The sequence below is a fragment of the Physella acuta genome, unplaced genomic scaffold (genome assembly GCF_028476545.2).
Source record: "Physella acuta isolate Inbredline_101_S28 unplaced genomic scaffold, ASM2847654v3 ptg002270l, whole genome shotgun sequence".
Taxonomy (NCBI): domain Eukaryota; kingdom Metazoa; phylum Mollusca; class Gastropoda; family Physidae; genus Physella; species Physella acuta.
In genome coordinates, this window is record NW_026733769.1 from 74,331 (window position 1) to 101,487 (window position 27,157).

The 27,157-nt window shown below is 33.5% G+C and overlaps 2 protein-coding genes and 2 non-coding genes across 7 annotated transcripts; 1 reads left to right on the plus strand and 3 right to left on the minus strand.

The window, feature by feature from the left end:
• Positions 1–16,284, plus strand: LOC131932749 (syntaxin-binding protein 1). 4 transcript variants are annotated; one of them, XM_059289660.1, is made up of 18 exons: positions 1–53; positions 2,498–2,629; positions 2,994–3,070; positions 3,234–3,312; positions 3,574–3,677; positions 3,902–4,050; positions 5,313–5,397; positions 5,770–5,900; positions 6,308–6,415; positions 7,118–7,325; positions 7,613–7,751; positions 8,467–8,576; positions 9,450–9,482; positions 10,871–10,927; positions 13,048–13,161; positions 13,551–13,642; positions 14,165–14,319; positions 14,861–16,284. In XM_059289660.1, exons 1-18 carry the CDS (start codon positions 26–28, stop codon positions 14,929–14,931), a joined length of 1,872 nt encoding a protein of 623 aa, XP_059145643.1. In that variant the 5' UTR covers positions 1–25; the 3' UTR covers positions 14,932–16,284. The 4 variants fall into 4 exon arrangements, with proteins under 4 accessions (XP_059145643.1, XP_059145645.1, XP_059145644.1 ...); XM_059289662.1 differs by lacking the exon at positions 10,871–10,927; XM_059289661.1 differs by lacking the exon at positions 9,450–9,482.
• A 1,796-nt stretch (positions 16,285–18,080) lies between these two features.
• On the minus strand, positions 18,081–21,716 carry LOC131932753 (large ribosomal subunit protein eL8). The gene is made up of 6 exons (XM_059289670.1): positions 21,589–21,716; positions 20,648–20,921; positions 20,345–20,565; positions 19,944–20,074; positions 18,862–18,931; positions 18,081–18,223 (listed from the first exon to the last, which is right to left on the minus strand). Exons 1-6 carry the CDS (start codon positions 21,589–21,591, stop codon positions 18,119–18,121), a joined length of 804 nt encoding a protein of 267 aa, XP_059145653.1. The 5' UTR covers positions 21,592–21,716; the 3' UTR covers positions 18,081–18,118.
• LOC131932755 (small nucleolar RNA SNORD36) lies at positions 18,299–18,370 on the minus strand. The gene has a single exon (XR_009384705.1). It is a non-coding gene; the product is annotated as a small nucleolar RNA SNORD36 (small nucleolar RNA).
• Positions 18,744–18,815, minus strand: LOC131932754 (small nucleolar RNA SNORD36). Its single transcript, XR_009384704.1, has one exon. It is a non-coding gene; the product is annotated as a small nucleolar RNA SNORD36 (small nucleolar RNA).
• Positions 21,717–27,157: the final 5,441 nt, after the last annotated feature.

The following is a 27,157-nucleotide window of genomic DNA, read 5'->3' on the forward strand; positions in this document are numbered from 1 at the left end:
ATTCTTTTGTTATTAATCATTCAAAATGGCGCTGAAGGAAGCAGTCCACGAAAGTAAGTGGAAAATAAAATTAATAAAGCTGTTGTGTTATATTAATTAACCGCTACATAACACTAAAACCTATTTTGAACGAGCACATATTCTTTTAACCAAATAGATTACATCCAGACACCAGTCATATAGACGAATCTGCTCAATAGAAACGTTATTTAGAGGATAGTGTAGAAATGTGTTGGACCAAATTTTTGTAGGCCTAAAAAAATTAAGTTAGATCTAGATCTAGAATCTAGATCTAGATTCTACCAGCCGTAGAAGAAATCATTGCAGAATTAGTATAATTTTTCATTAAAGGATCGCGACGTCACACTCCTGGGTCGACTTGTGTGACAATGGAGGGGGGTGTCTGTCAGAACGTGTCTTATTGAATTGCTCTCTTCGCCTTCGGCCTCTTCCCTACACTTAACAGTGTTAACACTAACAGTGTAACACTTAGTTTACTATTTTTTCCCTGCCGTTTTGTGGTCCAGTCCAAGCTAGATATGGACTACAGAGTAGAGCCTACTTGATGAGATTGAATCTACTATTCCTTGGATGCTACTTTTAACCATTAAGCCTACATGTCATAGAGGGCATGAGTTGAACAATATGAATAGGGTTGTCGGTATCGGCCGAGTTCGCGGTAAAAACATGACCCGAATTCTCCCATTACTTTCTGATACCGGACACACGAGATTTGGTTTTGCATACTAATAAGTTTTTAATTTATGGTAATTAATTAAGTTTAAAAGTTCATTTCCTAATGTTAAATGAAAAGTAGAATGGTTTTCCAGTTGTTTTGATGGCTTAGCGATCTGATTGCATGCTGTCTCTGCTTTGGTCATACCGCTGTATAAAGGTTAACTTCAAATGCGTTAAAAACGCGATTTTTGAAAAGTTTCCATTTAGATAATGAAAGTTTCCACAGCAGATACATCCCATATTTATAGAAATGATATTTATTTTTGGATATTTTAACTTTGACATTAGTAAATACTCATTTGAAAGTAGTCACCGTAAGTAGGTCACGTTGCCCCCATTGACGCCAATGTTATATTTCTTCATCCCGATCTGCCGTCTTTTAGTTTTGATACACTAACAACAGCATTCTTATGTAATGTACAAACAAATCTCCTATTTGTTGCTTTAAAAATATTTTAATATACCTGCTTTCATTTTTTTGAACTCTGGTTCTAGTTTTGCTTGAAGTAAAATTTTGCTGAGTCAGACATAGGATACCTGTCTGTTGCTAATTATACACTTAGAATACACTACACTAGCTGTGTGCTAGCTGTAATTTTAAGTATTCAAGTTCTACTTACCCTTACTTATAGTTATATTTATATGCTGAAAATCAGAATTCATATACAATACACATAAAAACATTGATCTGATAACTTCAGTTCACTTATAACAAAATGGCTTAGGTGGACTCTACTTCACCTGCCCAAAATAATAAGGCAGTTATATACACATCACAGTGTTCAAGTCATTTACTTTACATTTCTGACTATGTAGTTCTTTCATTCACTGTATTTATATAAAACATTGCTTTAGAAACATTTTCATATCTGTGCAGTACAGTTTTATAACAAAATGGCTTAAAATGGACTCTACTTCACCTGCCCACAACAACAAGGCAGTTATATGCACATTACAGTGTCCAATTCATTTACTTTAGATTTCTAACTTTGTAGTTCTTTCATTCACTGTATTTATATAAAAATATTGCTTTAGAAATATTTTCATATTTGCGCAGCACACAGTTCTTTGGGGTTATGGAAGGAAGCCAACACAAAAATATACTTCTGTATTATTTTTATTCATTTCAATAGCATTTACAAGTTCTATATATCATTCTAGTTAAACTCTGCAAATATGAACAAAATCCAACCAAAATTAACCAAACTATACTCATTTATAGATACCCTATGATGACTTGTCACAAATGGCCAATGTTAAAAGAGGGACTTTTACCCACCCCCCACCCCCCCCCCCCCCCCCCCACCCCACAAAAAAATTCATAAAAAAAAACTATTTGGGATAGAAAGAATTTTTTTTCTGTTTTGTTTTCTCCTGATTGAAATCTACAAGAACATATATTTTTTATTTTAATATAATGAAATTTGTGTTTATACCTAAATCCCTAATATGAATACAGCAATTTTGCAGGTTTATCTAGTTTGAACATTGCAGAATAAGAAAACAATTTTGAATAGGCTAGGCCTAATAAAAATTGTCAACTTTATGGAGTCATGTATTGGTGTTCATAGGTGCCCATGAAAATTTATAGAGAATAGGGTATAGGGTAATATTATGTTGTTTGAAAATGTAAAAATGTGTTGAAAACAGAATTGTGTAAACTTTTGATATACAGACAAGTTTAGTTTTAAAATTTGAACATTATATTTTTATTTTTTTTATCCATTACTTAATGAAATTGCCATGGGTTTGTCATCAGAAATAATCAATGAAGTCATCAAGCAGCAAAGAAAGTCTGGAGAATGGAAAGTTTTGGTGGTAGACAGCCTCAGCAAACGGATGATCTCAGCATGTTGCAAGATGCATGAAATCATGTCAGAGGGCATCACTTGTGAGTGGCATTTTAACAGTTTTTCAATATAAATACATAGTACCTAGAGCTTGTTGTTTACATTATATTTATAGAATCTGCTTTATAGTACTGGTATGATAACTACACAAATTAAAGTATTAATATCAAAACACAGCTATCAGTTAAGTTTATGCATTGGTGGGTTTGAGAGTTTCTTTGTAAATAAATTAAGCTTAAACTTTTAACCCACACCACTTTAACAAAGATGCTTTAATTAAGAATATTTTTTTAATTGTGAAATTTTGCCATATATGTTGGAGGTCATGTAATTAGGATTTATCCAATATGTTTTGCTGTTTTATATTATTTTTATTTATTAACTATACATTTATTGTTTATTTAGTGGTGGAGGATATTAATAAGAGAAGGGAACCCCTGCCACTTCTAGAAGCTATTTACTTGATTACACCAATTGATAAGGTAAAAAGTTGTATTTAGCTATTACAGTTTTTAAAAAATACACATTCAATTTTTTAAATTAAATATTTTAGTACAATGTGTTGTATCTTGTTAGTTTTATTTTAAATTCAAGCAAATTATTAAATGTAATGTAAAGAAAAAAAATTTCTGTTTGTCAATTTAGTCTATAAAAGCAATGATTACAGACTTTCAAAATCCGAACAGTACACAATACAAAGCAGCCCATGTGTACTTCACTGAAGGTATAACTTTATAATTTTTTTTTTTTACATTAATTTAAATATAAACAATTGATTGAAAAAAAAAAATTCGTATCTATTTATTGCTGAACATCTTGTGTAAATAAAAGACTGGTTTTAAAATAAAAATTCTGTCATTTCATTTCTGCATTACTTAATTTTCTCTTATTAAATAATCCATTGGTCTGGCTTTTAAAAAATGTTATTAATGTGATCTAATGTGTAGATAGTCTCATTTCAATAATCACTATCTTCTAATTTCAGCATGCCCTGATGAGTCATTTAATGAGCTATGCAAATCTACAAGTGCAAAGTTTATCAAAACGTTGAAGGAAATAAACATTGCATTTTTACCTTATGAATCTCAGGTGACTATTTTTTGCTACTGTCCTTTGTGGGGACAAACTATTTGTTATTTCTATTTGATTTCATAAATTAACAAGTTATGTCTCTTAAAATTAATTTTGATCAGGCCTAGGTGTTTAATAACATTTTTTCGTAAAACATTTTTATGTTTATATTAAAATATAAATGTCTTATTTTAAATTAATTTCAATTAGAGATTTAAACATACTTTTCATGGTTGTTTCAGGTTTACTCTTTAGACTCAGCTGAAACCTTTCAGTTTTACTACAACCCAAACAAATCTTCAGGTCGAACAATTAACCTAGAGAGATGTGCGGAGCAGATAGCTACCTTGTGTGCAACACTGGGAGAGTACCCCGCTGTCAGATATAGATCGTAAGCTTTTATTTATTTATTTTTATTACTGTTTTAATGTCAAGTTAGTTTCATTCTTGGGTTAACCTACTGTAATGAATCCATTTAATGGCTACAGTTAGGGTAGGGTGGTCAGTATTAGGATTTAGTTTCAGATGCTCACTTTGTTGGACATGCAGTTTTAAGCTATGATTCAAACTCTAGTTTGTTTTTTGTTGTTGTTTTTTTTTTTTTTTTCGTTAAGAAATGTTGTTCTATCATACTACCATGCCATCTCTAATCAATGGTGAAACTGAGATTTTTCTTTTTTCTTGTGGTGCATGTTCCATACCAGTATCTGGCAATGCCACAATAATGGAAACTTAACTAAAAGACAGGGTGTTGGGTTACTAGTAGTAAACTATAAAATTATAGACCTTTCTAAAGTCAATGCTAGCTGAAACCTATTGAGGTGCCTAACCCTAATTTTTTTGCCCTAACATTAAACCTGATAGTACCATACTACTGACAACCCTAACACTAGTTCTTTAGTACAACTGTCAGACTTAGGTAAAGGGGAAATCCTAGATTTCTCATTGTATGGGGCGGCGTGGTCTAGCAGTAGAGAGCTAGACTGCTAACCCAGAGTCCCGAGTTTGAATCCAGGTTCAAATCAGTGGAACGTCCCTGAGTCCACCCAGTTCTGATGGCTACCTAATTTGCTTAGGGAAAAGGGGACGGCGTGGTCGAGTCGGTAAAGCTCATGGTTGCTAAACCGAAAAGTCTCGAGTTCGAACCCTCGGGCAGATGAGGCTCATTAGCTGGGGACAGCCACTCTTCTAGGAGAGACAACTCCAAAATCAAACAACTGCTGCCTTGTAGTTTGTTCTTGGTTGGACAAAGGCTATGGAAGCAAATCCAAAAAGAAAAGCAGGCTGAAATCGGAGTCAATGGCCTCAATGGCGCATAACCAGTTGACACGTAACGCTTAATTGTGTTGAAGGCGTGGTCGAGTCGGCAAAAAGCTCATGGTTGATAAATTCGAACAGTCTCGAGTTCAAACCCACTGGTAGATAAATCTCGATCCCCTTCAACACTAATAATTAAGAACGAAGAAGAAGAAGAAGCTTAGGGAAACAAAGTCGGCTGGGCACAGTACTGACCACACTATCCCTTCTTCTGACAAAGTCAATGAATCAGATGAACTCTACTTAATCTGCCCCATGTGTCGTGGGCACAAACGGGATTAAGAAGAAGAAGATTTGTCATTGTGGATTTTTCCTATGTGTAATTTTTGTTCACAGAGATTATGACCGCAATGCAGAATTCGCCCAGCTTGTCCAACAGAAGCTGGATGCCTATAGGGCTGATGATCATACAATGGGAGAGGTAAATATTTTCAATTCTTATCCATCCACTGACATTTCTATTGTAGTAGAAGTTATTGATATGAATCTCCAAATGTTAGTTTTCTTGCTGAAGGATCATATTCAGCTGAATGGCTAATCAACAAGTACTTTAACTGATGTAGTCTAAGTACTCAGTATTTAAATTACAATCAATTTGCATAAAAATTAAATTATGTGTTGGTTTTTTCCTCAAGATCTGCTTTTATTTTTAATTTCAAATATATTTTCAAAATAAAAATTGTTGCACTTTAATTATTATATGTACGTGTTTCAATTATATTTTTTCTGATATTCTCCTAGTCAATTTTTAGTAATGGTTATTTACTTATACAGCTGATAATGTTTACTTCAGGGTCCTCAGAAAGATCGCTCCATGCTGTTGATTCTAGACAGGGGGTTTGATCCTATCTCACCTCTTCTTCACGAGCTGACTTTTCAAGCCATGGCCTATGACCTCCTGCCTATTGAAAACGATGTCTACAAGTAATTGTTGTTTTTAATTTGTTACTGATCTCGCCTAAATGTTTTGGAGAATAATTTTCTTTATAAAATTGTTTTTGCAACAGTAGTTTTTATTGCTAAAAATAGATTTCTTCTTACATGTTCACGTCTATAATTTATAAGTCTTTTATAAATGGATTTTATCTTTCAAAACAATATTTTGTTTTTATGTCTTTTAAATCTCTTGAAATAGAATACAGTTTATTTTTCTGAAATATGTTTTTAGATAGTGATAAATGCCGTTTGAAAATTAGAAATTGGGCTTTTGTTTCCCTGATATTTTAGTACAAACATTACTTTATTTCTCTGGTGCAGTATCTTTGTGTAGTTTCTAAAGATGTCACTCTTAAGAAAATACAATGTTTGACATGAGATATTTTTTTATTAAGGTATGAAAACACAAGTGGTAATGAAGTGACAGAGAAGGAGTGTTTGTTGGATGAAAATGATGAGTTGTGGGTGGAGCTAAGGCACCAACACATGGCCATTGTGTCTCAGTAGGTACATTGTATTGTTGATTATAAACAGTGCTGTGTATTTATTAGAGTGTTAGTTTGGCTTGAGACCTTATATCTGTCACCCATGATACCACTGAATCTGAATGCTTGAATCTTAGAACCAATGGCATGTCATTTTCACCTAGTGTGATAGTATTTAAAAAAGAGACAAGTTTTTAACTGAAGCAAAACAATATATAGACCAACTGTTTATGAATTGGATTTATTGGCATAAAATTCAACCTCTGATATGCTTATAGCTAAAGACATTTGTTCTCAAACTGCTGCAGTGTCCTTACAATCTCAGTGGGGGAAAAAAAGAACTGCTAATCAATCACATTATTAAAGTTTTAATGATACACTCTAGGTGTTGGTGTAAATGGGTTAAAGGTATTTTAAAATGTTTAAAAATAGTATTCTGATGTTTCTCTTGCACTTCTTATTGAATGTTAAGGGCAAGGTATTAAAAAAATTAAAACTTTTATTTTTATTACAATAAATGTGAGATTTTTTAAGACATAAAAGTAGGACAGAGCGTTGGAGCGCTAATCTGTAAGTTTTGTGTTAGTTTCCTAGCCTTGAGTCTGTTGGGCATCCTTGAGTTCACCCAGCACTGATGGGTACCTGACTCATTAGGCAAATGTAAACAGTTTATTTACAAAGTTTACTTACTAGTGCTAATGTTTTGTATGCCAATCTTAGGCAGGTAACAAAGAAACTGAAACAATTTGCCGAGTCCAAACGCATGAACACTTCGGACAAGACCAACATCCGTGACTTGAGCCAGATGCTGAAGAAGGCACCTCAGTACCAGAAGGAACTGAGCAAGTATTCTGCTCACTTTCACCTGGCTGAGGACTGCATGAGGCAGTACCAGAAACATGTTGATAAATTATGCAAAGTCGAACAGGTCAGAAATCAAAAAAAATTTCTTTAAACAAGTAACTTCTGTTATAGATTAAGTGTTACATTTTATCTCAACCTAATACGTTTCTGTATAACATGTTTGTTCTGGAACCTAAGGATAGACAGTTTTCTTATTTTTTAAATATTGCATGTGATATTTTGAGCGGAATCCAAACAATTTGGTAAACCATTTTAACATTAATGAAGTTGGGAAATAATTTTCTTTTCTTTAGTAATTGTTAAAGTTTGTCGCTGTCTTTAAATGTTTAAATCCACTTTCTGCATGGACAGGATTTAGCCATGGGGACTGATGCAGATGGAGAGAAGATCAGGGACCACATGAGGAACATCGTGCCCATTCTTCTGGACCAGAACATCACAGCCTATGACAAGATCAGGATCATCCTCCTCTATATCATCCATAAAGCAGGTTCGACTTTAACAGTTTTTGTGTCTTTTTTTTTTCTTTTTATCTGAGTATTATCGTTTTTAATATTGATATTTTTTTTTTCTTTTTTGAAAATTAAGGTAAGATAAGCTATATCATTCCTGTTTGCAAATGCTGTTGTTTAAATTGAACTGGTTTGAGCAAAGTAAGATAAATCATATTTGATACTTATGTGTTCTTTAGAATTTCAAACAGTGCAAACTCCTTACAATAAGCTTATCCTTATTCTTGCCTGAAATTTTCTTAATACTAGATTACACTGATAGGGTAAGAGCTGTTGAAAATATTAAGTGTTGCAATTCTTTAGTTAGCTTACACAAAATGCTAACAAGAATTCAAGAGAAAAATACTCAAGAAAAAAAAATTATGCTTTTACTCTTACCCTAAGCCAAAGATTCCATAGACTGCCTGCATTTTCTCACTTGTTATGGTATCATTGGAGACAACACTATTAACTTGCTTTGGTTACTTTATTAACACTTTCTATTTAAATATATTGTGTATATATTTGTATAGTAATCTCACTGAGCAAAACAAAAAAGTCAAACTCTCTTGAAACATGTTCTATATACTTGTTTAGTAAACTCACTGGACAAATAAGCCAAACACTCTTAAAACATGTTCTATATATGTATATAGGGATCTCACTGGACAAAAAGCCAAACACTTTAGAAACATGTTCTGTATACTTGTATAGGAATCTCAGAAGAGAACTTGGCCAAGCTTGTCCAGCATGCCCAAATACCAGTAGAAGAGAAGTGCATCATCACCAACACACAGAACCTGGGTGTCCCCATCATACAAGATGTGAGTGTTGACACTTGAGCTTAATGTAGACTAGCTAGGCCCATGTTATGTAGTTTAGTCTCATCAATTAGGAACAAAGTTGCTTTAGTTTTTGTGTCTAGGGTAATTTAGAGAAGATCCAAGAGCCCTGCATGATATGGTAATTTAATATTTTTAAAGTTTAATAACTTAACTGATACTAATTTAAAAGATATAAAATAATAATGCATGTTCTTGTCATAAATTAATTTTTGTTTCAATTGAGGTTTTTTCGCTGAGTGTGACAGTAAATTTTGCAGAATTATCATTTTGTTTTTTATTGTTTTAGATAGCCATGGGATCAATTTTTTTTTTTAACATTCAAGTGAAAATTTTTTTTTATTTGACAAGAGATCTTTAGTTTAGCCAAGCTTGGATAAGTATTCACAGAAGTCTAGTGTTCTCAGCAGTAATGCTAAATAATGTTGGCTGACAGACTGTTGTGTGAGGTGCATGGAAGCATGGCATTACATGGCATGTCCAATGTCAGGAAGTTGTCGGTGTGATATGGCCAGATTTTTGTGTACAAAAAAAATTTCTTGCAATGGACAAGATAATAACTTTGTGGGTTTTTTTTTTTAAGAAATTGTAATGAAATTGTTTTTTTTTAATATTTAGTAATATACAAAGAACCCCTATTAGAATTCATTTCACAAGTTCTTTTGGTCTGATAATTAGTAAACTTTAACACATACTAGATGCTAAATCTTTAAAGATACTTGAATTCCTAAATTTAATTCATCAGTATCGGTATCAGTATCGATGGCTTGGCAGGACTATCAAATGGTCTGGTGTGGTTTGTTTTTAAAATTGATGTTAAACAGTTAATGTCTGTATTTGTCTGACTTTCTTCAGATATCGGAAAAGGCAGAATCTGAAAGCGGTGAAGTAAATATAAGATTCAGATCTTGATACTATAACTAAACACCTCTACCCATCTGCAACCTTTGCAGTCAGCGGGGGAGAGCATTTCACAAGCTTATAAAATGCAGTTATTCCCTAACTCAAAATTTAACCCAAAAAAAAATCAAGTGCATGTGCATCTCTTTGAACTCTCATCTTGTGTTAATAATTTGAAATAGGTTTTAATTTTGAAATTATTTTCTTTCTATTAAATAGGCATCTTAAATATTTGATAATGCATACGTAAGAAGAAAATGAAGTGATGAGTATCAAAATACTTATTTATCTAGTGCACTTGCTTTTACAATATAACTTTTTTTATATCCTACCTAATTATATTAGCCAGTTACCAATCAGATTATGACTAAAAATGTGTCTTGTATTGGTTGATTCAGCTTGTGCTAGCATATTTCTATTTTATTTTGAGTCATAAGAGGCTGTTTATTCTTTCTTTTATTTATTTTTTTCAAACTCCGGTGGTTTTAGTGCTGCGTTTCAAGGAACTTAGATTGCATTCTTAAGGGTGGGTGTTAGCCGGTAGACTGAGACTTGAAATCAACTTTTTAAAAGTCTGAATTGCATCTGAATGTTTGTTTTCTTCTTTCTTGATAGAGCATGGCAGCTTGCAGTAAAATCTTGAACTGTTATTTACTTCTTTTATCTCAGCATTTGTCTTGTGTAGGTGGTCTCCCTTGATGCCCAACTGAGACTTTTTAAGACAGCTGTATTTTCTTGCAATGACTTGTGTCCCCTGAGCATATGTGTTTTTTATTTTTTACTTCAATTTTCATATATATTTTAATGTATTTTCAAGAGAGTCAGAAATAAATTGATAAAAACAATAGTGAGAGAAATGGCTACACTGCCGTACATTAATTAAATAAAAATAAATACATCTAAAATATCAGATACAAGAAATGAAAATAAGTATTTATTTTAAATATTAAGTGTATTAAATTTTAACAGCTACAAGCATTTTTAGTTGCTAGTGTTGATATGTGTATACCTTAGTTTCTGATCTTTGTAAATTCCCATGATGCTTCACAACTTGTTTTAGCTTGAGTAACTAATTATTTTCTTAGTTTTTCTAGTAGCTAAGATCAATATTTTATGTTCAGTAGGTTGTTTGTTTTGTTTTTTTACATTAATATAATTCTACCTTATAAAATCTTCCAGTTCGTGTTTTAAAAAAAAAAATTATTCCCGCTTTTATCGTAATTATATTATTTTAATATGAGATTGAATACTAAATTAATCAGATTCCATACTTTCAAACATCCAAAATATCTTTCGTTTTACTTTATGAATAAAAAAATTAAGTGAGCTCCGCTACTTTTCTTTCTACTCTCACGCTACTGATTGTGGCCCCTTAGCCCACAACGGGTAAGAAGGGTATTCTCAATGAAAGTTATGGAACTTTTCAAGGACAGGTAACTCTCCGGATCATGTTTGGTAAAAGCTACTTCACTTAACTTCTCCTTAACCAAGGGCTCATTCAAACTTAATACAACTAGTCAGTCTTGTAACAGCCACTCCTGCATGGCTATTTCTAGCTTTAGTTATCCAGCTCTTTTTGGTTTCAATCATATTTTATTTATTTTGGTCTTTTATTATTACATATATCCTCATATGATAATTAATACTTTAATCAGCATATGCATAGCTTTGGGAGAGAGTGTTAACATGTATATACATTGTTTAATAATTAACTATGTAGTAATAATTTATTTTCTGTGAATTGAATTTTTTATGTATTTATTTAAAATCTTCATTTAATTATTGTTATTCACATTAAAAAAAATTGTAATTAAGTAGAGTAGCAAATACATTAAATCTTTTTAAAAAAAAAATAACTTGGGCGTAGGCAGTGGTTCCCAACATATAGTTAGATGTAGGCTTACACCTTGTTACTCGAACTCACCTTGTTCGCTGTCAGCAGTATATTTTTACCTGTCCATTGGCCAGTTTTTAGGACATCTGTTCTGAAACAGTTGTGGCTAAAGGCTTGGTCAACTACTACTGGCCATGTGGCTATTGGCTAAGACAACCACAACATATGAATGGCTTTTACCTGAGTTATCAGCCACTTGTAGCTTACCATACCTATGCTAATGATACTACTGTCATCAATATTTTCTCAACATTGGCCTTCAAATTTCTTCTCCCACCTGACCTTACTAATCCACCTGTTATACATTAGATAATGCCCCCCTAAAGTTGACAAAATATTCCATCAAAGTATTTGAATAGTTTTAGTTTGGGAGCCACTGATGTCTGAAACAAAAAAAATTTCCTTGTTATACTTTTGCAATAAAATCTTTTCTTTAACCAAACTAAAAAATGTGTCCTCAGCAACTAGAATAATAAAACCAGATGTATACAACCTACCACCCAAAAAAAAAGATCATTGAATGAGCCCTTTTAGATTGTTACACACTACTAAAATATTTCTTTCCTACCAATCTGATAATATCAACCTCCACAAAATCATCCAGATCTAAAAATTCTATTAAAGCTGTTATGTTTTTTTTATCTTGAATTGTTTCATAAGTACTATAGTAGCTGTGTGCTTTACCCCTTTTTTGTTGTAGCCTAGCCTTTTGTGTTTTTTTTATTGTAATCTAGGGCTTTATTTTTAGATAAATATTTAAACCTTACTTTGCACAGGGGAGAGAGAATATTACTTATTGTTTAAAATACCTTCCTAAAAGAAAGAGAAGAAAAAAAAAACAGACCACTGCAAGAAATGACTACAAATCTAGTGGATTAGGAAAGTTGTTTTAAAAAAATCAAATCCAACATAATTTTTTTTTTAGTTTAACTTTCAAAATATTGAATAATTAGCCCTCCAATTTTGTCTTTTGAAACCAACCTACCTTCCGCTTTAAGCAATACCCTAATAATCTTACATATAAAATTTACCTTCGACTTTTATATAAATAAATTGATTCTGTGCTTTACCGCTTGTTGCTTTAATGCATGCAGGACTTCAAAGCTAATGGGTTTTTTTTTATATTTATGGGTAAAAAAAGTTAGAAACTAGCATTTTGTTAGTTTCAGTACAGAGGTTACATTAGCCTGGTATTGTGCATATGGAGGAAATGTTTTGGTATTTTTTTTTTATTATTGTTTTCACAGCCTACATTATTTTGCCTTTTGAAAAAAATGGTTCAATGACTCAGGAAACTTTGATTGACATTTTAAAATTTGGGCTTAAATGCAATTTTAAAATTATTATTTTTTTGACTAGGAACGTTTTTATAATTTAATAAGGTTGGAATTTATAGTTTGAGTAATAGTTTTTTATGTTGAAAATTTGTCATGATTTTTGTAATTGTATGTATAAACTAATTTTTTATTTGACCAGTATTAGGTTTCATTATGGGTTAGTAATTCTGGCTAATATTTAGCCAATTAATAATTAATTTATAATTAATTATTTTTAAATTGCTAGTACCCTCTTTTAACAGACTTACCAGAAAATGTATGTAAAGGTTTGCAACTTTAGTCTGTATGTTTTGTGAATTCAGGGTGACTTTATTTTCCTCAGGGAGGCAGGCGTAAAACTCAGCAGCCATACCAGCCATTTAATCGCAAGGTTCGGGCATCAGAACACACTTACCAAATGTCAAGATGGGTTCCATACATTAAAGACATTTTGGAGGTACAGTACTTCTTCATATTTGTTCTTATGATATTAAAGGAAACTGTACAAAGTCGAAAACTGCAACTCGGCACAGGCCCCATACAGTTTGTCAGTGGGGTGTAATGGGGCAAATTTGGACTCAATCTTGTAAAAAATGCAGACTTTTAAAACATGTTCTATTAGCAGTAAATTATTTTTCAGTTTGTTCAGTGTCCATTACAGGCTTTTCTCCTTAGTTAACTATGTCTGTTTGTCTGACTTGCACACACATTTGACCTTGGTGAATAACACAGATTAACTTCACGTGTAAATACAAATCTCCAAGGGTTCTAAACTTTTCCTAACCCTACCCTAAATGCCTTGCTTTAAAAGGGTAATGGTTTCAATCCACTGTACCCTTCTAACAGGATGTCATTGAAGATAAGTTAGATGCCAGGCACTTCCCCTTCCTGTCTGGTGGAGCCTCAGCTAGACCACACATAACAGGTGGACAACGCAGGTATTGTAAATAACCCCCACATGACTTGACATCTTTTTATATAGATTTATACATTTTCCACGAAAAATTATATAAATTTATATAAAACTTAACATGATTTTTGTCACACTTACTAATAGAATGTAGTTTTGAAATTATATATATATATATATATATATATATATATATATATATATATATATATATATATATATATATATATATATATATATATATATATATATATATATATATATATATAGTTCTTATATATAGTTCTTATATATTTATACTTAATTTTTGGCATAATTTTTTCAAAATTCAGAGGATCATGTAATATTTTGTAAAAAAACAGATGTAGAATAATGTCAATAAATTGTATTTAACTTGTGCCTCGAATCACCTAACAGTTTTTGTTATCAGTCGTCTAGTACATAATTTATTTCATTAATCAAGTTTTTTAAATGAACATTTCAATCCTATATAATCTATTGCAACAAGCTTTTAGGATTTTAAGATTAAAAAAATGTCATGTCTTTGCAGTGCTCGCTATGGCCAGTGGCATCAGGAAAAGGGTAAAACAAGCTACAAGTCTGGTCCCAGGCTCATTGTGTTCATCATTGGAGGGGTGACTTACTCCGAGATGAGGTGTGCATACAACGTCACACAATCTGTGAAAAACTGGGAGGTCCTCATAGGTGGGCAAAATATTTTTATTCAAAATTATTCTAATAATTATTCAATTAATGCAGCAGTCAGAAGGTAGTTTTCTATATCAACATGACTGCTAACCTGAAAGTCTAGAGGTTGAGTCTGTATGACGTCCATGAGGCCACCCAGCTCTATTGGGTACCTACTCAATTTTAAGGAAATAAAGGTGGCTAGACATAGTGCTGACCACACAATCCCCCATATTCCGAAGCAATTGAAACAGATGAACTCTATTTCATCTGTATGTCTTGTGCATTCACTGGAAAAATGAGATGATGATATGAATATAGTTGCTTTGAGAGAAAAATATTTTAGCACGTTATATACATTGTGCAGGTTTTTTTAAAATTATTTATTACTACTACTAGTATCATCTTTCCATAATCTTATCACTAATTCGACTGTAGTAAAGTCACACAAAGCATTATTACAAAATGACACATGTGTTTTTATTAATTCTATGCATCTTTTTCACATGGAATTTGGTGCCGTACATTTCTCAAAAATATTTTTTCATACCCTCACCAGGTGCTACTCACATTCTGACTCCAGAAGGTTTCCTTAGTGATCTACGAAGTCTGAGCACAAGCCAAACTTGATTGTGTTAATAGGGTTACCCCTTTTTTTTTTAATATTCATCCCCATACAACGCCATTTTATTAAATTATCAAGCTGTACAACTCTACCGAAGATAAACCTAGATAAATATAGCAACATCCAATATTTGTGTCTTTTAACATGAAAATTTATAATAAATGTGTAAGAAATTATAATAATTGCTTGCATTTTAATAATGCTATATTTGCACATTACTGTTTGCCAAGCATTTAATTTTTTTGGATTTATTTCAACAATACTTTTAATGTGCAAATTTCTTTTTATTTATTTTATTTATAAATTTAAAGCTTTGACATTGTATTTTTGGAAGGTTTATCTTTTTACTTTGATGAGTCTATCTAATTGGTGCACCATACCATGTGGGAACAAATACCACTACAAACAGTAAAATGGTTTTTTTAAATACATGAAAGCTGATCAGCTGGATTGTTTAAAAAAATCAGTTGGTAATTTTGGGTATTATTTTTTAATGTGTGCGAAAGATAGATAAAAATGTGTATGATTGTGGAGTAGTTTAATTAATGTTAGGTGTACTTGCCAGGATTGGTACTTACAGCACAGACTAGTGTTAGTGTAATTTATTTCATTCACCGCTTAGTTATTTTACTATTTCATGTTTAGCCTTAGATTGAATGTATGTATAAACTTTTTTTTTAAAAAAGGATTGATGCCCCATGTTTGATGTGCAATACTTTATTTTCCGCCTTGAACAAAGGTTCTGTTGTACATCTTTGTTATATTAACATTCTAATTCTACAGTATGTGATATATTCTTAATTTGTAAATATTTTTCAGATTTTTTTTTTTCATTTGTCAATGTATTATATTAACAGACCTCTGTGTATTAATTACTTTGTCTGTTAATAATTACCTGTCGGTTATTTTTAATAAACCCTACTCCAGTATCAGTAATGTACATTTGAAAGGTAAAATCAACAGGAGGTACATCATGGTTTAACACTATGCATCCCAAAATAATTAGTGGAATTGTTGTGGAATCCTACTCATTAAATTTCACATACTTTAAGTATTAATTCTATAAGTAGTAATTTCATACCTCATCTAAAATGAGGTTACTTGCCCCTCTCCCCCTCCATTAAAATTGATGCTCTGTTCTGTAACCAAAGTCTCCACTAGTAATCCAACGGATGCCATTTTCATCCTACCTGGCCACATTGTAACATTCCAGAAAAGTTAGGTTCATTTTACTTGTATTTATTAAGGGTGCTTTTCATGCTTGGCCATTTAAATACAAAAAGTAATTGTTTCACTAGTCCAGATTGCTGTAAATTTTTTAGATACATTTAACTCATCACAATAAATTTAACTTAAGTGGCTTGTTTTATTTTACATCAAATGTAAAAGTCCCTTTCCACTGTGCTATCACAGCAAATTTTTTTATGTAAAAAAAAAGTTTTGAAGAAAGTAAATAAATTTTAATCCAAGAAGTAGCTCCCAATCTCATGTATTTTTTCCCACGTTTTCTTTAACTTGCTTTCTCTGTGTCTGTGTTTGTCTTTCCAATCCAATCTTGCGATCGAAATTTCTGGCACTTCCCAGTTAGCTAGCGCGCTGAAATTTTCAGGGAAGCTTTCTTTTGGATGACCATAGAATATGCAATTGTTATTATTACTAAATTGATCAATGGAAACATTTTATTGAGCATTTTAGACCGCTATATAATCTATATATATATGCGAGCCATTAGAAAAAAAACCAGTGACGCGTACCTCGCGCGCAGTGAAGCGAACGATCCCACAGGCTTAGAGGCAGATAATTTACTTTGAACCGAGTTTAAACTTACAGGATGTAGGCCAGTTTGGGGGAGACGATATGGTCGAGTGGTTGGGCACACAATTGCTATCCCACTCGACACGGGTTCAAATCTATGTGTTCTAGTCAGTAACGTATTCACACAACGATTTTTTTTTGAGTTGTCTTTTTACGAGTTGTCTTTTTACGAGTTGTCTTCGTTTACCCAAAAAAAAGTGAAAAGATAAAAATCGATAACAGGATTTTAATGCAAAAAAACAGACAAAGACTAAAAAGTAGAAAATAATCATTAAAAAAGTTTTAAAAAACCCACGTTTTCTGATTGAACTAAAAAGTAGAAAATAAATACTATACATCACAATAATGCAAGCGATCACTCTACTATAAGCGATCAAAAACGTGGGGCGCCGTGATTTTCTTACAGTTTCTAATACTGTTGACTCTCTACAAGCTCCCTAATAAAAGTCAATAGTATTATCTAATCAATAGTAATATAACTTTTACTTCGGCGCCCCACGTTTTTCATCGCTTATAGTAGAGTGATCGCTTGCATTATTGTGATGTATAGTATTTATTTTCTACTTTTTAGTTCAATCAGAAAACGTGGGTTTTTAAAAACTTTTTTAATGATTATTATTTTAAAATAAATTTTGAATGCTGGATATAAATATATAGTGATATGAGAAAATATTTCACTGAGATCTAGCAATAATTAACCCAGGTGCATGTCTGGGCGATTTACAAATTTATATTGGAAGGTGTGTGAACTGCTTTTTTGAAGTTCATGACTTGTGGTGGTTGAAAATCAAACGCAGTTAAGACCCCATATGGATTCAGTTATAACTATACAGATCTCAAACACCCCACATCTGCCTGGAGAAAAGTGAAATGTTGGTCATGGATGATTGGAGAGTGCTACCATGCATGCCAAAAAGGTATATCCCTAGGCACCATACCACTTTTGAAACCAAGGAGTCACATAAGGTATAGGTTATAATTTTAATAAACTGTTTGACTGACAGTGACATAGCTGTCTTGTCAAAATTGTTCCGAAGTGATTACCTGTACAGTATTTTAAGCCCTCTTTCAATACATACTTGGGTTACTGTCTTTACCAGGTTCCAAGACAGCCATATTGATGTTAGCAAATGAAATGCAATGAATTTCTGTAGCTCATAAAAAATTACTTCTGGCAATAAAACATCCCTTGATTTTTTTTTATGTTTAATCTTGAACCAGTTTCAGTTTACACAAAGGTTTGCATCATCTTTATACAGGATCATTTTATGAGCTGCCTTGTAAGATATACCATTAGAACACTAGCAGTGACACTCAAAGGAAAACAAAACAAATAAACATAAATTATACACTTTATTAAGCTTGAAATGTTTCAATCTAACCAACTCGCTGTGCAATTTCTTTAGCCTTGGCTTTCTCCAGCTTGGCAACACGTGCTTGAGACTTTGAGCCCATGACACCACCACCCCAGTGTCTTCGGAGCTGTAAGACATTTAAATCAATAAGTTTGCCATATGCATTTTCTTTACTAAGTTAAACAATTAATCATTCCCTTTGCTTGTTCAGGGTTAAAAAGCTCAATACAAAGCTTCAAAGATAATTAGCAATGTAGAATAATCATCATCACAAGCAACAGGAAACAAAATAGTTACAAAAAGAAATGAAATTGTCATCACACCAACTAATTAACCTTTAGGACAAAATTTAATTTAATTGACCAAATGGGTAAAGATTTTAAGCATAAATGTCCCTAATGACATGTAAGGTGATAATATGAATAATTGATTTGACTATAAAAAGGAACTAGAGAAACAAAAAAAGAATTGTAACAAGAAACCAACTTTTGTAATGCTTCACGACATTATGGACATAAAGGAATTTGACTGAAAAGGCTGGTCAAGTCAGTAAAAAAACTTGGTAAGTGGTAAGTTGATTAATCCATTTAAAAATAACCTCTTCTGCTAAAGGTATACAAATGTACCTTAACTGATATTCAGCATTGTTTGCTCAGGGTTAAAAAGCTCATTACAAGCCTCACAAAAAATCAGCAGTAAAAAAAGATTCATCACAGCTAGCAATGCTGAATCAGTAAGGAGAACCAAGAAAATAAATACACTTACCTCATCAAACCTGTCATTGAAGTTAGTTTTAACAGCCTCAATAAGCTTGTTCAGACTTGGTCTATCCTCACTGAAAAAGTATAGAACAATTGTTTTTGAAAGTACACTACAAAAGAAATAATCCTTACTTCGATTTTGTTTATATTTTAAATTCACAAGAGTTGCATGTTTTTAAGTTTAAAAAAAATTAAAGAAAAAAGATTTTCAACTAATATTAGAAATCCTTGCAGCTTTAATAAAGAAACTCAACTACAATTTGATATAACTGAGCTCAGACACAGCCAAGGAGTATCTTCAATACAAGATCAGTAAATGAATGAGATCATCACTGCTCAGTTACTAACTACAGAAACTACTACACGTAACAGGCAGGACTAAAGAGACCCAGAGTGAAAATCAAGACAAAATAAGACAAAAAACCCTTATGTATGAAACAATTTATGGTAAACTTTCACAAAAATATTACTTGCTCCACACAAAAAAAAAACCCACCGTGTAGATTTTTAAAAAGGCCTGAGCCATTTTACATTGTATTCCAAATGCATAATCCTTCCTGCTAACTACTTACTGCCCTTATTGTTTTAGTTCCACCCTGCTCTGAGATTTTGCAATTTACATACATTTTGCAAGGTTAAAAAAAATCATTCAACTTCATTTTGTGCTGGTAAACCTGAGTGTAAATGAACTTCATTCAACTGGGATTGGGGAAACAGAAATTGCCAAGTATACACAGAGCTGTAAGGTTTTTAAAACTGTCCTAACTAGAATCCCTACATACCAATTAAGGTTTGGGACTGATGTAGTTCCAACAATACTGATGGTGAAAAGAATATAACCACTATTTTAATCACTGAGCTCAGACACAGCCAAGGAGGTATCTTCAAAATAAGTTCAGTAAAGTAAATAGGATCATCACTGCTCAGATACGTTTCTAATTTACAAATCAATCGTGGAAATAATGGTACCAAATCCAAATCCTATTGCAAAAGAAAAATGTGTAACTCAGCAATCAATAAGTGAATAAAAATAATGTGGGATGTTAAAATAATTTTTTTTTCTTGAAACCTGTTGCATGTACTTACGGATGAACTTGGGTAAAAGCCAAGCAAGTGGCTGTCTTTCTGTGAACAACCTGCCCCAAACGTGCCTTGCCTTTGACAATACAATATGGGACTCCCATTTTACGGCATAGTGCAGGAAGGAAGAGTACAATCTGTAGTAAAAAGCAATTATTAACAGTTTTGTTCTGTAGCATTAAAAATACAGAACTGGGTTGATTAATGTGCTCAGTTGTCAAATAAACATCATACTAAAAAGCTTCAGGTGAAGAAATTCTATTACATCACAGCACAACATGTATTAACTGGTTACTTCCAAATGTCTGTATGCTTGGTTGGCAAATTTTAATTTGCAAAAAAATAATAGGGAATATTACTAGGTTACTATGGCCAGATACTGACTAGGACAATGATTTTTAACTAACCTCAATAGGATCGACATCATGGGCAATGACAACCAACTGTGCCTTTTTAGATTCAATCAGGGCTGTAACTGTGTTGATTCCTGATCTAACAACTGGTGGGCGCTTAGTTGGTGTATCAGCTTTGCCTGCAACACGATCTTCAGCACGGCCCTGAAGACGAGCTTCCTTCTGTTTTCTAACTTCAGGTCTGTATTTGTCCATCAAACGGAACAGCTGAATTGCTGCAAGAAGAAATATTTGATTATGCCTACTCAATAGTATCAGATAAGACTATTCAGCAGCAGAAAAAAATAATGTCCCTACCAGTCTGTCTGTCAAGAGCTTGGGTAAACTGGTTGATTGGAGGTGGAACCTTGAGACGCTGGTAGAGAATAGCTCTCTGTCTCTGCAGGCGAATGTACTTGGGCCATCTGACAAAGCGACTTAGATCTCTCTTGGGTTGAATGTCCTGACCAATGCCAAAATTCTTGGGTCTTTTCTCAAAAAGAGGATTTACTATTTTCTTAGGCTCAATCTTTTTGGCAACCAAAGGGGCAGAAGCCACCTTCTTTTTGCCTTTCTTGGATTTTGGTGGAGGCTGTAAAGAAAATATTTTGATTATTATTATTTTCGACTGAAAATAAAATTTTAAAAACATAGGCTACAAACTTAAACCAGGTTTCTTCGTGTTGCAACCATTTATTATATTATTCATTACTTAGGCTAAGTCATATTAAATGTGGGAGCAAGAAGATGTAATAGCTCAACATTATTATGGGTATTGTGTTATTACAGAGACTATGCTGAAGGGTTCTTTTGAATTGTGAAGTCTTAGCCAGTCTTAGGCCTACAAAAAGCCAAATTGGTGCTCAGGCGTCGTAAGTCATCCTGTTTTTGAGTTAACAATAACATCAGGTGAAGAAATTCTTACATCATTGCACCAAAAGTTGACAGTTAAATCATGTTATTCAAATTTAAATAGGATTCAGATATCTAATAAAGTTTCAGTATAAATAATTTCAGTCGTCTTCTCAACCTAGTCATGTCGTCTCACAGAAAATAGATATAAACACCGGTCTTCGAATTCAATTTTATGATACGTAACGAAAAATTGACCTGCTATGTGAACGGTACCCCACAAATAATACTCCAATAAAATTATTAGAACTTTTAAAATACACGATATTAATTATTTGAAATAGTGATAGGTAGATTTTACACGATTTTAAGTAGATATTATCTAACGTAAATCGACAACAACCTACCATGATTAGCAAGAAACCGGAAAAGGAAAGGGTTGGTTGTAGATCCGGGTCAGTGTGGTCAAAATAGAAACTCGATCACAATTTTTAACTTTTGCGATAGTCCCTAGGCTAGGCCTAGCTTCTTGCTCTGGCTGTAGAAATAAGACCAAATTTTTTAAAATAAAATTATAATAGTATAAATTAAATTTAAAATGTCTGAGTAATGTCTACTCTTTTTTTTCTTGTTCTTGTTTTATTATAGTTGTAACTTGTGCTATTAAATTAAATTTGACTTTCCTAAGCAAGTTCATTAAAAGAATACCCCAAAAAAGGCCAAATAGGGCCTAAGTAAAGTAATCCATTAATAAGGAATACATTAATTTTATAACGTAATTTGTGATAAATAAAAAGAATATATAATATGTGTTTTAATTTAAGATAGTGTTAGATCTATAGGCCTATATAATTTTAAAGAAAAAATAGTCTATAATTTTTTTTTTCAACTTGATCTAAGCTTAAGTTTACTGTGGTGAATTACTAAAGTAAATCTATAATATAAGCGGGCTGAGCGTGTGTCAGTCTGTCATCGCTATGGATTTTGAAACCATAAAAGTAAACATCGCACCATGCTGTGCTTTTCAGTGCACCGCAGTATTCTTATTTTAAGTATAGAGTAGGGTTTGCTTATATAACGGCATAGAGCTATTTTATAATTTCCACTGTTTGTACAATTTTGCATAACGTAAAGAGAATATTAAATACACGCACATTGCTAAAACATATTAAAAGGATCAATGTCAAATATCATTTTCGTTTATATTCCCAGAAAAAGTGGATACATATTAATAACATAATAATAGTACGGTAGAAAAATCAAATTAATTTAACTCTTTTTTCTAATTTTGACAAAGGAGGTAATTTAAAAATACATTAAACTCACGCTAATAAAAAATGTGAATGCAAATATACGTTCGTCATAGAAGGAATTAGTGTTGCAATAATATAATTAGCAAAATGTGAATGCAAATTATTCGGATGTGTAAGAGGAAATTATTGTTTGAAAATAATAATTAGCATGGATTGATATAAGGCAATCTTTTATTTATTTTATTCACTAAATGTAGGCCCTAAGACTTATAATTTTTAATCAACTATTCAGCACTATTATAGACGCGTCATCACGTTCATATGGTGCGCAATGGTTTTAGTTATGAAACTTTATTGTAAATTTTTAAAATTTAAAGTACTGGAAAAAATGCGTGAATTGATAAAGTGATATATGGTAGGTAAAACACGGATATTTTAAATATTGCCTATTATTTATTGTATATTATTTATTATTATTCTATCTTTCGGTTTGCGGACAAGCGGGGGGTTTTATAGAAAAGGCGTAGCGAGGGGGGGGGGGGGGCATGTGTCCCCGGGTGCCAACCTTAGGGGGTGCCAAAGTGGGTTGGAAAAAATTTGCGACGGGGGGGGGGGGGTGCAAATCAAAAGTTTGAGCGGGGGAATTTCAAATCAAAAGGGGTGCAAATCGAAAGTTTGAGTGGGGTGCAAATCGAAAGTTTAAGGGCGTGGGGTGGAAATTAAACTTTTGAGGGGAGGGGGTGCAATTCGTAAGTTTGAGGGGGTCAAATCGAAAGTTTGTCCCCGGGCGCCGGAAATGGTCGCTACGCCTCTGTTTTATATTCATTCACGGTGTCAGACGCGTCCGCCGGCGCTCGGAAAGGGCGCGATTTGGTGCTACTGGCTAGACCAGGGGTCTCCAAACTACGGCCCGCGGGCCGGATGCGGCCCGCGAGCTCTTCTTATCCGGCCCGCGGAGACCTTTTTGTCCACGGAAAAACGTTTGTTGGTGATGGCTGAGGAACTTTGCCCAGAAAAATCAAAGACATGCCTGGAAGAAACTGGCCCCTGAACTGAAATTTAATAGTTAATGCGGCCCTCGGACTGAAAAGTTTGGAGACCCCTGGGCTAGACTGTGAGCAATATGCCTTTATGATTGCATTTAAGATGTGTTTATGTTATGAGTGTTGATGTTGTTTTTTCGTTTGTGTTTTTTTTTTTTTGCGTTCGTTTGTGTTGTGTTTAGTTTTGTTCTGTTCCCAAGTTGGTACATTTAAAATAGATTTACCGTGGCGGAGCACGGGATGCAGCTAGTCTAATATATAGATCTAATAGCAATATTGAAAACATGATTTTTTTAAAGACAATATTCCTTTAAGACCTAGATCTAGCAGATGAAGATAGTTCATATGTTGTTTTTTTTTACCTCGGCATAGGGATAAGTGGTCAGCTTTTTTCACTAACGGACCTCATTAGTTGGTCATTTTCAGAGATGAAGATAACTCTACCATCCACAATTTCCCTTCCCCCCCCCCCCCCCCAACCCTCATAATTGGTTCCGCCCCCCCCCCCCCCCCCACACACACACATACGCTTTCGTTGTCCCACCAACTATCCTACAATACGTGGAAGTTTTCTGAAGTATGCCAGCGTTTTACTATTTTTTACGCCAATCTCTGTTGATCTTTCATTTTTTTTTTTTTTTGTAAATTTTAATTACAATGAGAGCAAAGATGTTAGAAAACAATATAATCGGTAAACTTAATTAAGACTAGATCCCTAAATTTTGACTACCCCTCTCTATCTAAGCAAGTGGATTTTGGCGGGATTTTAGTTGCGTCACTAACTACATTTATGACAATACTTTAACTCTGGACCGAATTTCATCTTTCTTTTTTACTTTCTCGTATATACGAAATATAGAGAAAGTCTTGTAATCGTGCCAAAAAAAAATCGAGATTTTTGGAAAGCTCGACGTTTTACACCTCACTGATACGGAAAAACATAATTTTGCAATCTTCTCGGTATGCCTGTGTGTCTGTAAACACGATAACTTGAGTACCGTTACAGCTAGGTTGATGAAATTTCATATATAAGTATTTTATTAAAATCGTAGATCCGTATCAACTTCTGATCGATTTCCGATAACCGGAAGTGGAACTTTTTTTACTTTGAATTTTTCAAAAGCCTATAACTTGAGTACTATTTCAGATAGATAAAAAAAAATTCACATATAAGTAAAAGATCTAATTCTCTGCCTTCTATCAAATTTTGAGTAATTTCCGTTGACCGAAAGTAGTAATTTACACTATTTCCGTTTTCACAAAAAACTAATGTAAATTTATAAAGTACTAATTAATAATCAGAGTTTCTTCCAGGCATCTCTTCGGGGGGGGGGGGCAGAGCCCCCCCCCCCCCCCCCGAAAAAATTTTACCGCCCCCCCGAACGAAATGAAATTTATATAATTTATATAGAAAATATATACTTTTAACAGTGTCCGCCCCCCCCCCCCCCGAAGAAAGTCTACCCCCCCCCCCCCGAAAATTTCAAGTGCCCCCCCCCCCCCGGAGAAAAAAGTCTGGAAGAAACACTGCTAATAATATTGCGCACTATTATGCACATTTTATTTGAAGTTCATTTGGTGTGCAATTCTTTTTTTCTAAGAGATTTTATTCTATTTTTAAAAAGTATTTAAAATGGAGTTCCCATCCCTTGTTGTTTTATATAAGAACGAGCCGACCCGCAGCGTATCATACGCCGCTATATAGTTGTTTTATTTTCTACTTTTCAGTAATTCATAATTTGTGAATTCGACAGTACCAATGCTGCCACTGAAAATATTTGCTTTAAAACACTACCCCCCCCCTTTCCCCTAACCCCGACCCTACACCCCCCCCCCCCCCCCCCGTGAAAGCAGCCTCCTCTTAGTTATTTCTTAGTTACCTCCTGTAAGTTTAAAATCGAACTAAATTATCTGCCCCTAATAGAAACCCGGCTCTACGGCTCTACGATTTGTAAACATTTAGCTTTGTAAACATTTAGAGTGAACACAGCTCACCAGATAATGTGGGGGTGGGGTGGGGGTGGTAGTGATAGTGATAGAGAGAAAGAGAGGGGACTGCAAGGAGGCGCTTGCAGCTTGTTTTCTAACGGCTCCCAGAAGAGAATTATATATATAGATATTCGCGAAAGTTTAGGATAGATCACTCCCGGTTTATTACTTTCTCGTATACACAGATAAGAGGAAGTGTTGTAATCATGCAAAAAATGCACCAATCTCGACGTTTTACACCTCCCTGAGTCGGAAAAACATAGTTTTGCAATGTTGTCCGTGTGCGTGTGTGGATGTATGGATGTGTGTCTGTGAACTCGATAACTTGATTACCGTAACAGCTAGTTTGATGAAATTTCATATGTAAGTATTATATATATCGCTTTTCAGCGATTTCCGATCACCGGGTGAACTTTTTCTACTTTTGGTTTTTCAATAGTCTATAACTTGAGTACTGTTTCAGATAGATAAATGAAATTTTACATAAAAGTGAAAGATCTAATTATCTACCTTCTATCAAATTTTGAGTAATTTCCGTTAACGGAAGTAGTACTTTCCAATATAGCAAAAACGAATGTGAATTTATAAAGGACTAATATTCCGCACTAGTATACACACATTGTTTGCTGTTCACTTGGTGTGCAATTCTTTTTTCTAGGAGATTCTATTCTATTTTAAAAAGTTTAAGTAATTAAAAAATCACGTCTAGAGTTAAGATCCACCAATTTTACGGAAGAACCGGCATTACTTAGGGTTATGTAATCTATAGACTATGTCACACGTTTAAGATATATAATGGAGTAGGGGGGGGTTCACAATTTTATCGTAATGTGCGAATAGTGGTGGGGGGTCAGAAAGTGTAACGACACACTTTTGTATTTTAAAAGTAATTTTTATTAGTTTTAAAATTTAATCTGAAGTAACCTCCTCTGGTACTCTACTACAAGGGAGACAACTTAAATGCAATCTCTGAAATCTAAAAAGAACGTAGTTAATTTATCTCCTACGCTTTCCCAAATAATAAAAAATATTTAAAAGTTGACATAAAGCTGTCAATTGAAAATTACCAGGTAAAACGTAGTCTGTGTAAATAGAATGTGTCTGTCATGGTTTATTTGCTCTATTAAAATCACATCTACAATACAAAAAGGTATTGGCTTATATACTCGATCGTTATATATTACCTTATACAGTTCATAATGTGTCATACAGCCACAGGCCGCTAAAATATATGCTTGCTTATACCTAACAGGGCCAGCGTGGCCTAGCAGTAGAGCGTTAGACTGCTAACTCAAAATGCTCGAGTTTGGATCCGACTCCAAAAGACAGTACAACGTCCACCCAGCTAAATCTTGTGAGGGAAAATAAAGGCGACTGGGCATAATGCTGACCACATTCGTATGCTGAGGTCACTGAAACAGATGAACTCTACTTGATCTGCCCAGTGCGTATCTTTTGCTGCTTGTGCACGAACGGGAAAAGATGATTATATGTACAACATACTCACATACTGATACAAATGTTAGAAAGAAACACTGGCCTTCACATTGATACCAAATTTGCAATTCTTTTTACCAAAACAGTTTAATGATAGCAGTACATTTTTTTTTACTAAGCACACACGTACGCATGTAGACGATCACACACACACATACGCACACATGTACTTGATATTTCGGGGGGGGGGGGGG